At 44.3% G+C, this 14952-nt stretch overlaps 1 protein-coding gene across 2 annotated transcripts in view; it reads right to left on the reverse strand.

Annotated features, from left to right (window-relative positions):
* The window catches only part of LOC127638792 (plexin-A4), a 322817-nt gene that overhangs the window by 69089 nt on the left and 238776 nt on the right, over positions 1-14952 (reverse strand). For both annotated transcript variants that reach the window (XM_052120525.1, XM_052120526.1), the window contains 2 exons: positions 12772-12895; positions 7202-7355 (listed from right to left, as the gene is read on the reverse strand). In XM_052120525.1, coding sequence (XP_051976485.1) covers positions 7202-7355; positions 12772-12895 — 278 coding nt within the window. The remainder of the gene's footprint in view (positions 1-7201; positions 7356-12771; positions 12896-14952) is intronic.

The raw sequence follows: 14952 nt of genomic DNA on the forward strand, positions 1-14952 counted from the left end.
GCTGAATACAGTGTTATCAGACATTAGCCATTAATACGTTTTTAAGCAACTGAAAAAGCACACGTCAAGGCATGTCAAAACTTATCCAGGACCCAAAACACCCTCGGACTCCAGAGGGTTAACACTGCATATATGAACCTTCTGTGACCAGAAATATTTGCCATTCCACAATCATTAAAGTTAAACCGGAGTGCTTTGCTTTCACTGTTTTACTGTGCCGCTGAGTCTTTGCTGTTGGCGCACGCATCAGAGTGCTTCAGAAGCATTTCACGCACTCGTCCGTACAGGAGCTGTTCTGGTTGACATCTGCTGTTTGACAGTTCAACTGAATGAGACACATAAATGACACTCATTCAGAGCATTTATATATTCACTTGAAATTCCCTTTTTTGACCATTAAAATGTGATTGGAATTTAAAGTGCACAATAATCGCAGTTATCTCAAATAACCGCGATCAGTCATGACAGGCCTAAGCTGAACAGTCCTCTAAAAATCTGATATAAACGCAAACCCTTCTTGATGAAAATATCCAAGAGTGAGAGAGATATGGAGATTGAGAGAAAAAGAAACTTGTAAGTGTTAAAGGGGACCTATTATGCAAAATTCACTTTTACATGGTGTTTGTACATAAATGTGAGTTGGCAGGGTACATAACCACCCTACAATGTTAAAAGTCCACTCACTCCTCTTTCTTATATTTCTATTAATCAAAATCAGTGTGTCAAAATGACTGGTTCCCCTTCTGTCGCTCTCACCACGTTGTGTCGGAGAAGCGACACTAGGGGTCTCTCTTGAGCGCCGATATTCACCTCTGACCTATTGAAAAGGGCCAATGAGAGTTGGCAGTCAGTATTTGCATACCCCGTCCCCGCATACGGGTATTTAAGTGGGGCAAATACGGAAGTTTACTCAGAAAATTTCTTCGGAGCCGATGGTCTGTCTGCAGTTTGCTGCGAGTTACACACCACATTAAAACGTTCCTGTTTCCTCTGACGATCTGCATGCTGTTGGATCTTGACGGCGCACAACAGCGGCTTTCTCCTTTACATTGCACGGCGTGCATTGTTGCCCCTGAGCCCTTCGACAGCGCAGACATACACACACACTGTGTATTAAAAGAGTAAATTCCTATTAAAAGAGTAATTTCTCTAAAAAAGCAAAACACAGCGGCGTTGAACGTTCCTTTCAGAACGCGTCTTTTTCAAGATGCCCTTCCGCCCCTGTGTTATTCCTGGATGCGGTAGAGTGCTTCAGACGGCCACAGGCGCTGTCTCGTGTGTTTGGGCCGCGATCACACCGAGACGACGTCTGTGGATGGTTCATGTTCTCACTGCGAGAGGGGGCGGCAGCGGGTGCGGTTTCGCCGGGTAGCCCCCCGCGAACCTCCCGTTCCCCGACACGCTCGCTGGTCCCCGTCCATGCTCGCGGCGATAGCGGCTCGCCTCACGGCCCGGCTGTCTATCCTCCCAAGCCCGAAGCAGATGAGCTCGCCGCTGCATCGGAGAGTGTGATGTCTGATGCCGAGGACTCCCCTGGACTGCCGCCTTCGGGCCAGCAGGCCCAGGCTGAGGCCGACGCTCAGATGTCTGACATGCTTTCCGGGCGCCGTAAGCGTGGGGTTGGATTGGAACCCTCCATCCTCCCCACAGCCTTTACGGTTGGATGATTGGTTCCTGGGGCAGCGCGCGTTCGCAGCCTCGCATCCCCCGGTCCCGTTTTTCCGGAGGTGCATGACGAGCTGGCGTCTACGTGGAGAGCCCGCTCTCCGCCCGTCTAGGTGCCACCCGCTCCACTCTCACCACCCTCGACGGCGGAGAGCGCCATGGATATGGGGTGATTACCCAGGTCGATAGGGCAGTTGCGTACCATCTATGCCCCGGTAGCCCTACCTCCTGGCGTGGCCGCCCCGTACTCCCATCCAAGCCCTGTAGGACAACATCCTCGCTCAACGCGAAGGCCTACAGTGCGGCTGGACGCGCTGCCTCCGCCCTGCATGCGATGGCCCTCCTGCAAGTCCACCAGGCCAAAGCACTCAGAAACATGCACGGGGGTGGACCTGATCCTGATGTGCTGCAGGAAATGCGCTCAGCGACCGACCTCGCCCTGAGAGCGACGAAGGCCACAGCGCAGGCACTCAGACAGGCGATGGCCACCCTAGTGGTCCAGGAACGCCATCTTTGGCTCAGTCTGGTCGAGATGCGTGAGGCCGACAACAACCGCCTCCTGGACGCACCTGTCTCTCAGACTGGCCTTTTCGGCGACACCGTCGAGGACTTCGCCCAACAGTTCTCCGCGGTGAAGAAGCAGACGGAGGCCATCTCTCAAGCATCATGCCCCACCGCAGACCTGCCGCTACGCTGCAAATGCCGTTCTCATGGCAATCTGCTTTCAGATTAAGACAGCCCCGGTACACCGGACGCGGCGATCCTGCCTTCCGCCTGCCCACGACTGTCCCCTGGCCGGCCGGTTCAGACGAGTCCAGAGGACGCCAGCATCAGACCTCCTCCTCAGTCACGAACCCGCCCCCTGCCGGGTGCGTGGAGCAAGGTAAGTGCTTTGAGTCTATTCTCAGCACCTCAGCCTCAGGCCGCGACGAAGCCACCCAATGCTGCATTACCTGTTCCACCCCGCTGCGAGGCCCCGCCGGGTACGTCCAAAATACTCGTACCTTTGGTGCCCCTAGCGCAGACGACCGACCTCGCCGACTTGAATCAATTGGACTCAGGGCCCTCTCTCTTAAGACGGCCCTGCTGATTTCGCTCGCCTCTATCAAGAGGGTTGGGGACTTGCAAGCGTTCTCTGTCAGCGACACTTGCCTGGATTTCGGTCCGGCAGATACGTCTGTGATCCTAAGATTGCAACCGGGCTATGTGCCCAAGGTTCCTACCACATCATTCCGAGATCAGGTAGTGAACCTGCAAGCGCTGCCCTGGGAGGAGGCAGACCCAGCCCTTTCGTTGCTATGTCCAGTGCGCGCCCTGCGCATTTACCTGGACCGCACACAGAGCACTAGACGCTCTGAGCAGCTCTTTGTCTGCTTTGGGGGACGGCAGAAAGGGAATGCCGTCTCCAAACAGAGGCTCGCCCACTGGGTTGTTGATGCCATCACACTGGCTTATCACACCCAGGCCGTGCCCCTACCCTTGCGGGTCCGAGCTCGCTCAACAAGGGGTGTTGCGTCCTCGTGGGCACTGGCCAAGGGCACCTCCCTAGCAGACATCTGTAGAGCCGCGGGTTGGGCAACACCCAACACCTTTGCGAGGTTTTACAACCTCCGCGTTGAGTCGGTTGCGTCTAGTGTTTTGTCAGGTCCGAGCCCGTAGAACTCGGTAACACGTAGACTGACCGGCCGGGTGGATCGCTTGTGCCCAGCGCTCTTTTCCTGATGTCAAGGTTAAGTAGTGCGCCTTTTTTCCCAGGGCGCCCCACTCCGAGTCGGGACCCTGGTCGATTCCTCCCCAGCCCTCCGGGTCCGCGGTTCAGCGGAGGAACTCGCCGACCCAAGCCACTGCGGGTACCCTGATGGCTACCCTGTACTGGTATAGGTGCTCCACAGGTAAGGCCTCCTGCTCGGACTCCCCCTGTGTGTATTTCCACGGTTCTGTCCCCTTACGAGCGGACCCGTGTCTCCCTTAGGCAGTTACAGCTGCCCGGTCACCGTGCTGTAGCAACTCCCCCTTCGAGGCTGGATCTACCACCGCACCATACTTTCCACACGAGCCCTAAGACGGCCGTGTGACGTGTCTACCACTTTTCCTCCCCAAGAAAAAGGGCAGGTGTGGTCTCCGCAGGGTCTGGGTAAGACCCCCTTCCCTATATGCGTGTAAGGGCCCCGGCCGTGATTGCTCTATGCGAGAAACATAGAGAGAAAAGAGGCCCAGCCAGGCTGGCCCGTTCCCATGTTGGCAAACATTGCCTTGTTCCCCTCTCAGGGTAACTAGAAGGATCCCGATGTTCGTATGGGGCATTGGGGAAGGGTACATGAAGCCAGGTACAGACGATGCGTGGCACTGGATGAATCCCTGCCCGCCTCTGTATCGGCAGTTCACGTACACGGTTCAGCACATGGCAAGATTGGAATGGGTCCCCTAGTGTCGCTTCTCCGACACAACGTGGAGAGAGTGACAGAAGGGGAACGTTTGGTTACGTATGTAACCTCCGTTCCCCGAGGGAGGGAACGACACGTTGTGTCTTTCCTCCGCCATGTCGCTGAACCGAGCCACTGTTGTGGCGGACCATTTCGGCTCCTCAGAAAAATCCTGACTAAACTTCCGTATTTGCCCGGCTTAAATACCCGTATGCGGGGGCCGGGTATGCAAATACTGACTGCCAACTCTCATTGGCCCTTTTCAATAGGTCAGAGGTGAATATCGGCGCTCAAGAGAGACCCCTAGTGTCCCTTCTCCGACACAACGTGTCGTTCCCTCCCTCGGGGAACGGAGGTTACATACGTAACCAAACGTTTTTGTTTCTGCTCTAAAGCAGGCCTCGCCCACGACTGGTGACGGACTCCACCCTCCTCCCCTGAGTGATCTACACACAGTCCACCATTTGCTTCTGTGCTGGAACAGATACAGTGGGAAGAATAATGTCTCAGTTTCATGAGCATCAAAAGTGTTCTGTTGTTTGCTGTAAAAGTGAACATAAGAGTCTTCATGTACTCCCGGCATCAGAGCCGCGATAAGCTAAAATGAGCCGCAGTGTTATGCAGAATGGACAGAACTCATTTGCATTTAAAGAGACACACACAAAATCAGCATGTTTTTGATTCCACCCAAAAACAGGCATTTACAACATGGTATAATAAATGATCCATGGTGATTTTGAGCTGAAACTTCACAGACATATTCTGGGGACACCTGAAATTTATATTACATCTTGTAAAAAGGGGCATAATAGGTCTCCTTTAATGGAAATGTTAATGAAAACCTCATATTTAATTCAACATGCCGGACATGACATCTACCCTCTCTAAGAAGATAATTGCTTTTTCCGTATTCCTGTCCCTCTCTATTTTCTTTTTTTTTTTTTTTTGCATTTTTCTCTGTCATGCACTGTTCATGCTCCCTATCATGCACTGTTTCTCCAATAAAGAGCAAATCATTCATCAATCACTCTAAAGTGTGACGGACAATGAGATAATTGTGTCCTAATTAGCTCACCTAAATGTTACCTTGATGCCTTGAAGGCAAGTAAATCTGAAGTGTGTGTTTGTGCCTGCATGTGTGTGAAGGCCCCCTGCCACAAGCTGCATAGTGTATCCGCCTTTAATGAGTCACTCAGGACACTCACCATTACCATGACACTAATGATATGGAGGCAAGTAAGGAATACGGGAGAAAGCTAATAAATGACCTTCTTCCTTCATCTTTTACTCTGTTCCTCCCTATAACTATGGGTGTAGGTGTGTTTATACAGAATTCACAACAACATATGCCTTTATCCCTGGTATACCAATATGAAGCGTTAAATAAATGTTCAAAATACTGACTCAAGCCCAAGGCTCACATTCCCTATTAGCTTTGTACGTGTGTGATAGTGATGGTGAATGTATCCATAAGTGTGTGTGTATGTATGTGTGCCCTCGGTGTGTAATAGTGTATGTATCTAGTCTAGTGTGAGTGTGTGTTTGCACTGCAGTATTTCATATCTCTGGGCCAATGCAGATTGGGCTGACCTGTAATTTCATGGTGGCCTGACTAGGCTCACATCTCCAATGAGACTTGCATGCATCATTATTCACACACCTTCCACCAGATCTACCCAGACAACTTTAACGTCCACCATTTTACTGCACAGCAACCACTTATTAAGCTAATTTGCAGCTGCTCTTATTATAAGACATTCTGAAAGAACTTTGTTGAAGTTGATCAAAAGAGGTTTGGCGGCTTGTTACTTTTTTTTTTACATTCTTTTCTAACTTTTTTTCACATCCAAAAAACATTCAGAGGGCTATTCCTCTGTTTCTTCATCTTCATTATCTTCACTTTGAGACATTTTCATATTATGAAAAATTACCTGTCTCTAGACAGCTGCCCAGATGTGTGCTCATTTCAATAACGCTGGGGTAACCAACCACGTCGGCAAGAAAACAGAGGCGAAAAGAACAGAAATTTCGAACATGAAAGCAAGACAGAAAGAGAGAAAGAGAGATAAAAGGAGCACAAACGTGTTCTCTCTTGAAAAATATTTTCTCTCTATTATCTATCGTAGTGAATGCTGTCAAAAACATTTTCAGCCCCAGCAGATGGAGTGAGGAGTGTCATCACTTCTGGAGATCCAATCCAATCACTTTACTCGAAAAATCTCTTAAATCTCGCTGCCAATAGAGCCTCAGAATGAGAGACTGAAAGATAGAGAGAGAGACAGAGACAGGGGGAGAAAAGGGTTGAGAAAAGGGGGGAGAAAAGGGAGGGAGAATGGGAAACAGAATGCCAAATTGCCTTCCTCTTGGCGACCTTTATTCACTCAATTACAAAACACGTCCTACAGCAAAAGTCAACAGCTGCAGGCGAGATAATGAGCATGTAAACTTCTATCTATTCTCAGGTGTTTATTTCTCTCACACTCTCTCTCTTTTTTAGTCTGCCTCCTTTTACCTCTCTCTCCCTTATATAAAACCAGTTTCTTTGGAATCTGGAGCAAATCTACCCATCTACTGTAGCAATTCTAATTACCATTCCATCTAATCTAAGTCTAAATCTCAGTCTCAGTCTCAGTCTGAAGGCCATAACATATTCTATGCAAGTACGTGAACGCAGATGCTTCTAGCTGCACAAGCTCAATATAGTTTGATTAGTTGCGTTCCAAAATTGATCAGACTGCAATTAATAAAGCAATGCAAGTATATGTTGTATTCTTGAAGTTGCCACAAGGGGGTACAGCGAAAATGTGATACGTCCGCTTCTACAGTAAGTTTTCTCTTTCAAGTCAACTACTGTGATGGTGGCGCAACAGTTTGAAGAGATTATTGCTGAGCAAGTAAGGTAAAGTCAATATATTTATAGCACCTTAATAATAAAAAATGTGGTAAATGGAACAGACATTTGAAGGTAACTCAAAAAAACCCTTGAGTACTGATGCTTGTTACTGCCACAGTAATGCAAGAATGCATGTTATGTATGTTCAACTTGACCGCGCGGTGGCAATGTGTTGCCCAAACAGCATGTATGATTTTTTAAGTGGCAGTGAATTTCACACCTTGGTCTACGATGATTCGTGGGACCTCCTTCTCAGCAGGAGAGCTGCAGGTGATGCGATTTCCCTCAACCAGACCGTCCATCTCTGCTAGGTCTTCAAAAGTGCAGTTGACCCCTGCAGAAAGTTCTGGCACATTATGGGCCTCCAGAATGAGCTGTTGAGGGGAAAGGAGAGACAACCTGAAGTTAAAGATAGATATAAATAGGATATGTTCATTACTGATATACTTTCTATTCTAAATAGAAGACATAGGGAACTAGAGATGACATACTTTGTACACTAAAACTTCTTATGTCTAGACTGTCATCCTGCTGCCCCTAAAACTGCAGTAACGAGGATATTTCCTCATATCAGTGATTTTAAATTCTTGAGAGAGCGCAAGAAGTCTGCAGACTCCACACATGTGAAATCTCTAACCATCCCCAGACAAGAAATTTTCTCTCAAGAAATCCCAGAAATCCCAGAAAACACACATGGCCATTCCATAAATATCCCAGAAGACATGCGGCCAACAGCACACCGAAATCAGGCCATTGAACCAGAGGACACGTATCTCCTAAATTTTCATCAGTCAGCCTGTATTTTTTACCGAACACAAGAGGGAGAGAAATTGAGGGAGAAGTGTACAGAATGAGAGAGAGTGGGCTATGGGGTGTGACTTTTCACTCTCTTTCTTCTTTATGACTCATATGGAGAGCCGCTGCTCTCTCGTTCTTGCTGTGTCCTCTCCATCTCTGTTACCCACAATGCCCTCTGGCTCCAAGCCTGACACCCGAGTGAAGTGAGCAAAAGAGAAGAAAGGAAGGTAGGCAGAAAAGCAGGAAGTAATGAGGGAAAGAAAGAAGGATGAAAAGTAAAAAATAAAGATTAAAAGGTTGACTGATATGGTATTATAACATAGATAGCAAGAGAGAAAGATATTGCAGATAGAGAGAGCGATGAAGCTGTTTGACAGACTTTCTCTGTTTAAAATTCCCACCGCGGCTGTCTCTCAGTTTGACAGAGTTTGTTTGGGGGCTTTTTGGGGAGGTGTGCAGTAATGCTCTGTAAGCATTACAGCATTACATTTGTGGTATGAGCTGAAACACCCTTTACTTAAAAAAAAGGCTGACCAGGGCTGTTTTTAGATTGTTGTTTAATGAAAAGACAGGAACATGTAGCATAGACACTCTTTCCCCATCTCGCTCCCTCCTTTGCTGTTTGCTGCTTTCCCATTAAAGTTCAGGATGCACCAGTGGATGGTGGCGCCACTCTGGGGTTTAATTTATTTTTCCTTTAAAAGAGGAATGCAAAGAGAATTACATTTCAAGCAGTGGTGAACAAACCCTCACCGGCCTTGATAAATATGAAAATCATCCTATTGAGCGAAGAGAGGGACCCCACAAACAAACAAAAAAGGCCTCTTGCAGCAAAGGGTTTGGCACGAGGAATATGGCTTTCTTGATTACCTCCTGCCTCAACAGAAGAATGCATCAAGACAGTAGACTCTCGTAGACTTCAGATGCTGATGCGGGTTTCTAATTATGCTTCAGGATTCGTGAGTAGAGGGAAACAGAGCTGTCGCTGTACCCTCAGAGACCATGAGAGCGACATGATTCTACCTATTGTCCCCTTGTCGGACTTTAAAAATCACATGGATGAAAGCAAACTACATTTAAATGAATTCTGAGTGCACCTATAGGGTCGATTCCAGTCGTGATTTATATTTTCTGTAAACAAGTACCTTGTAACTGTAATCCAACTTGAGGATAATGCTAAAAATGTGCAAAGCTCTGCTTACCAGAGCCTATATATTATCTAAAAGAATATTCTTAGGTAACTCCATGCAGGACTTTGAACATGATGATTTAAATTAGGATTTATACATAGTATGAGCAGTAAAAATAAATAAAGTGAAATGTATAGCACAAACATGAAATAGTCTACTTTTCATTATTTAAAGATGTTCTTTTTGATGAGAAACTGCTTCAATTCCTAAATGCTCCCTGCTGACCAAATAAAGAAGCTTGTGCTTATCTCCTCGAAAAAATATGTAATAATGAAAAAAGGTCAAGAACTGGCATGCACGTCTGTCATGTGTTTCTTCATACATTTTGCAGTCTATTGGATTACAGATGTTTTCCTCTGGGTAATTTCAGTTTGCAGGGAAAAGGTTAAAATTCTCTTTCTAATACTGTATGGGTAAATTTATGACCAGTCCTTTAATAAAAAGTATATCTTATAGACAGAATACTGTTATAATATATAATATTTATGTGGATAAATGTGGATGTGGATGTATAATATTATAAATGACAAAATATTTTTTTTCTTTTTTATTGAAAACATTGTCTAACACTTTGTCTTAATCGGTGACGGAAAGTAATTTGTCTGTCCAGAAAGCGACTGTGCTGCACGACATGGCACAATAACGGCCAATCAGAACATATTTCATATTTAATTTACATGGAAGAGATCGTTTTTATGATTTAGATGCTTTATTATGTTGTGCCTTGTTAGGACACAATTTAAAGCCGAAATCAGACAGTGTTTTAAGCTCTCGTTTAGACCCCATTTACACCAGGTATTAAGATGCATCTCGGGTGATCCGATCACATGGTCAGGTGAGACACATCACTGTTTACACCTGGTTGCTAAAATGCACCTCCTGTGATCACTTGTGATCGGATTTGGAGGAGAGGGACTCTGTTTCCTGATGACATACATTAATCAATGTGTTACAAAGTCAGTGTGTTACTGCATGACATTAAAGTGCAACAAAGTCAGAAAAGACAAAGAAAGAGCACATTTTTTTTTTTAAAACATGCGCCATTTCTCCCAGACACATTTGAAATTTTATCTAAGCACAAAAGCAACATTTCGAGCAGAATTGTCCATTATTTTAGTGGATTAACTGTATTAACCTGAGCTGCAGATGTCCATGCTATTCATAAGTCCCTGTATGTCATCACACTGATGAAGTTCTCATGTTTGTGTATGTATCCACTTTGTGAATTTTCCGATCAGATGGTTAATTCCATTTAAAAGTTTAAACTCTTTAAGTGCAGCAGTTGATTGGCATCCTTCATTAAAGTTCAATAATAAGGAAGTGGGTTATGAAAATAAACTCAGATACTGGCATTTCTCTGTGCGGTCAGCACTGTGTTGTAGTGAGAATCACCCTGGCACCAATTTAAATGAACTGGGCCTCACACAAGACCCCAAAGGATGTGGTGATTTTTGATCACACTTCACTTAAGGTGTATGTGTTATGATTCACTGTTGTCTGCCTTGTGTTTTGCCTCTGTCGTCTGTTCCCCCCGGACTACACTTCCCATGATCCCTTGCTCTGATTACTTCCAGCTGTTCCCTATTGTTTTTAACTGGGTTTCATTTACTTAATTATCCCTTGTGTATATATTGTCCTGATGACTGTTCCCATTTGTCAGTTAATGTTTCTCCCCTGTTCATGCATCAGTTCCAGTCCTTTTTGTTCACATTTGTTTTACTTCCTGGTTTCCTGTCTTGCCCTGTTTCCATGTTTATCCTACCCTGTATTCTGTTTTATTGTTTTTAAAGACGTTTAGATCCTGCTCCTGTGACATCCTTCATTGCAACAGTATGTGTGTGTGATTATTAATATCAGACAGAACCCTCCCTCCATCCTCAGGGCACCATCTACTGTTTACCTTAACAGTAAAAGAATGATCCAAATGGACAATTAAATAAATAACAATTATGTAAATTGGAGGGACTTGGTCATAATAATCTGAAGGATTTGAGAGCAGCTTAACACTTTAGAGCTCTTCTGTATCATCAACACAAGGATCATACAAATTTTATTTACAAAAAGATGAACAAGAATAACTACGAATAACTTTTTAATAAATAAAAACTACGTAATGGTACTAATATGCTAAAAGATAAAATAAATGAATAGGTAAATAAAGTACATAGGATGATGTAAGTGGTTGAATTTGATGTAGCAATGGTAAAGTATGTCTATTATCTTACGGAAAGATAAATTGCAGTTTCTCTGTTAATTAATAAGGTGAAAACCTTATTTACATTGAAACAAATAAATGTAGAAAGGAAAGATTATTTGCAAGACATTTGATACACTTTTGTATTTGATACATCTAAAGAACATTTGAAAATCATAAACTGATAGTATACACTAACGCCAAGGTTTCTGAAGAGGTTTAGTAGTGATATTCACATTCTCCTTGATCGATCGATGAGTTTGATGATGGTGACGTCTTCCACTGTGGCTCAGGGCCACACTACAGTGGGGAAGGAGCTGGATTCCTTTTCAACAGCCTTGAACACGAAGGAGCTGAGAAATGCTGATCTCCTGGAAGCAACAAGAGGGTTCTTGCAATCTGGAACATGCAGATATACAGCCCTTATATCGGTGCATGATTCATCACCTGGAACAAGCAGATGCACAAAACTCGAAGAGACGGTTTGCTCGACAGAGCTAAACCTTGTCGCTGTAATTATCTCCTTGGTATAAGGATTCTGAACTTACCATTGCAATAGACTTTTGTTGTGAGACTTGGTACTTGGTTGATCTTCTTCTGTCTCTCGGATGGAGACTAAGTTATCTGGATGATCAGTTATCCTCTCTCTCATGGAGTGAGACATAGCATGCTGTATGGTTTGCATTCTGTTACTACATCTACCACTCAGGCCAGAGATTCAGAGTGTTCTTTATCATTCTGTTATTGCTCCCAAACTCGAACAACTGGGAATTCAGAAGGTTGATTATTATTCTGTTATTCCCTCTCTCTTATAGAGTGAGACCAGAACAGGTGTTTTAGAAGTGTATCCTTTTAATGTATTCTTCCGTGACTCAGGACAAAGGTGCGGTCATCCGGAGGATAGTTTTATACCTTCCTGATGAGGAGATTTCAGTTTGGCAGCTTCCTGTTTCAGGTATATGACTGCTGACTGCATGGCTGCTGACATCAGAGTGGAGAGGACACAGTGTGGTCAGCCCTCCCTTCTCTGTGTGGAATTAATTTACATACTCATTGCATGCTTAAAGTTCACAGTTAGAACAATGCCAAAGGTTTTTATGATCTGATCACAAAATGTTTTAGACCCTGTTTAGACCTGTATTTAGAGCTGACCACATGTGAACTGATCAGCAAAAACACATCTTAATACCAGTGATAATGGGGTATTTGTAGTAGTGAGGTTTTGATTTTGGGTCCAGAATACAGATCCTGAATCAACTGAAAGGCTAGATTGTAGCAGAGGAATTAATCTGATATAAAGGCTCAGAGGTGGTGCTGGATTACATCAGGATAAGGCCTGAAACCATGGCCTGCCTTAATGGATCACACACACACACACACACACACACACACATACACACACAAACACACACGAACACACACGAACAAGCACAATAAAAATATGTTTCTATCTATCTATCTATCTATCTATCTATCTATCTATCTATCTATCTATCTATCTATCTATCTATCTATCTATCTATCTATCTATCTATCTATCTATCTATCTACCTACCTACCTACCTACCTACCCTTCCATCCATATGTAATGAATGTAGAAGTGCTCACCATGACACTGAATTGGGACACAGAGATGTTGTTAGGGTGAACGCTGAGCCTCACACACTGCTTTGTAGCTGAGGCAAAACGTCGAGGCTCAGATGACCGCTCACACTTTTCCTTCCTGGTGCACCTGGAAAACAAAAATGAGAAAAAAATAATAATCACGTGAGCATCTGAGGAGTAGAGAAAGACAGCCAGTGAAAGAATGAAAAAACATCTGCACAAATGCATCAAACCATCTCCCATTTGTGACTAGCACAGCATGAAGGAAACAGAACACAAGCTTGGTTACTAGTCCAAATCCACACATTATATTTCTGTTTCATATTTCAGGAGTGGGAGGTGGAAAATAATAAAATAGATACAGACCAGTTAGTTGTGGTGACTATCCAGTTTCTGTACTCTCTGCGGTGCTGAAACAACAGTGACTCTATTCGTGGAAGCAAAGCAGCCCCAAAAGGGCAAGGGACAAGCCAGCTTTGTGTTCTACCCTTAATTAAGCATATTCATCAGGCCCAGATTCTGCAGGTGGAGAGAATCAGAGCTCAGAGACCCTCATTTTAGATCCAAACACCCTCCACCCTGATCTGTTCACAACACTATGGCTGATCAGAAGATCACCCTTACACTGTAACATCTAATCCAGACACATCAGATTACAGCTCAAAATACAGTCCAATGGTTACGCATGTTTAAAACTGTTTTTAACTACAGATTTGAGTTCTTTTACATTTATGCATTTGGCAGAAGCTTTTATCTAAAGCGACTTACAGTGCCCCTATTGCAGGGACAATCCCCCCAGAGCAACCTGGAGTTAAATGCCTTGCTCAAGGACACAATGGTGGTGGCTGTGGGGATCGAACCTACAACCTTCTGCTTACCGGTTCATTTCTTTAGTCCACTATGCCACCACCACTCCTTTGAAGGCTTTGAAGAACTTTTATTTTTAAGAGTGCATGGTGAGAGGCCCAAGAAATTGCTGTTTGTAATTGTAAGAAAGAAATAACCACACACCAAAGAACACTGTTGAGTCTTAAATTAAAACACTTAAAATGTTACCTGTCGGTAGTAAAATAGTGAGGAAAATAGTGTGGCATGGCCGGGTTTCTCAGTCTTCCATTCCCCTGACTAATCCAGATTGGCTTTATTCAAATATCTGAAGCAATTAACTACGAATCACCACAAAGCTGAGTCCTTACGAGGGGCAGAAATGTTTATAATGGATGACAGTTGTGACAGGGTAATACCTCTCCAGTAGAGAAAAGAGGTAGAGAGACAAAGGTAGGACAGTGAATGAATTGAAAAGTTAAGAAGCCTAACGTGGAGAACTCGGCAAACAGAATGGGAAAAGGGGAATAATCTTCTGGAGAATGAAAGGAAACGAAGGAGATTTAAATGGCAACAATCATCCTCTTTCTGTGTGCCTCTGTGCTAAGCAGGTCTAAGGCTTGTTTAATCAGAATGGCCTCCTTTGAAGCTCCAATCATTCAGCCTGAATCCCCTTCCTGCTGCAGATTTAATAAGCATGCCATACACTACGTGTTCAAACACATGCACACACTAACACTAGGTAGAAGCTTTGGGTGGTGAAACAGTATAAACTAAGAAAAAGTGTGAGTAAGAAAGAGAGAGAGAGAGTAACAGTCACACGAAGAGTGCTGTGGGGAGACAAACTGTATCATGTATCTCTGTATGATATGGCAAGGCTCAGTATATGCTGTACGACGTCCTTGTCAAAGACCTTTAATAAAATATCACATACAGTCACAATTAACAACTCTCTCAGCCTCTCTCTTTCCACACCCATTACAACAGGAAAACTTGAAGGCAGAAAAGCCAGTTTACACACAGACGTTACCGTTTTTCACCAATAGGAGGCAGATGAAGGTTGTCTGTTCATAATTTAATAGATTACAGGGGCATTGACATGTCAGTGCTGCTTGTAAGAGGAGTATTTTTAATTCTATTTAAAAGGGTTATAAATGAGATGCCTGCCTGTGGCCTGAGCACACTGTAAAGAAGACATTTATTAGCCTTCACCGCAATATTGACCAGGAGTAAAATATCAGCTGTACACTGTAAAAAACCCAACTTGAAAAAAGTTTAAATGACTAGTTTTGTTGTGTTGGCTCAGCAAAAATCCATGAAAAAGTCAGTACAACTATTTTTAATACACTTATTCAACAT

This window comes from Xyrauchen texanus, chromosome 47 (assembly GCF_025860055.1).
Source record: "Xyrauchen texanus isolate HMW12.3.18 chromosome 47, RBS_HiC_50CHRs, whole genome shotgun sequence".
Classification (NCBI taxonomy): domain Eukaryota; kingdom Metazoa; phylum Chordata; class Actinopteri; order Cypriniformes; family Catostomidae; genus Xyrauchen; species Xyrauchen texanus.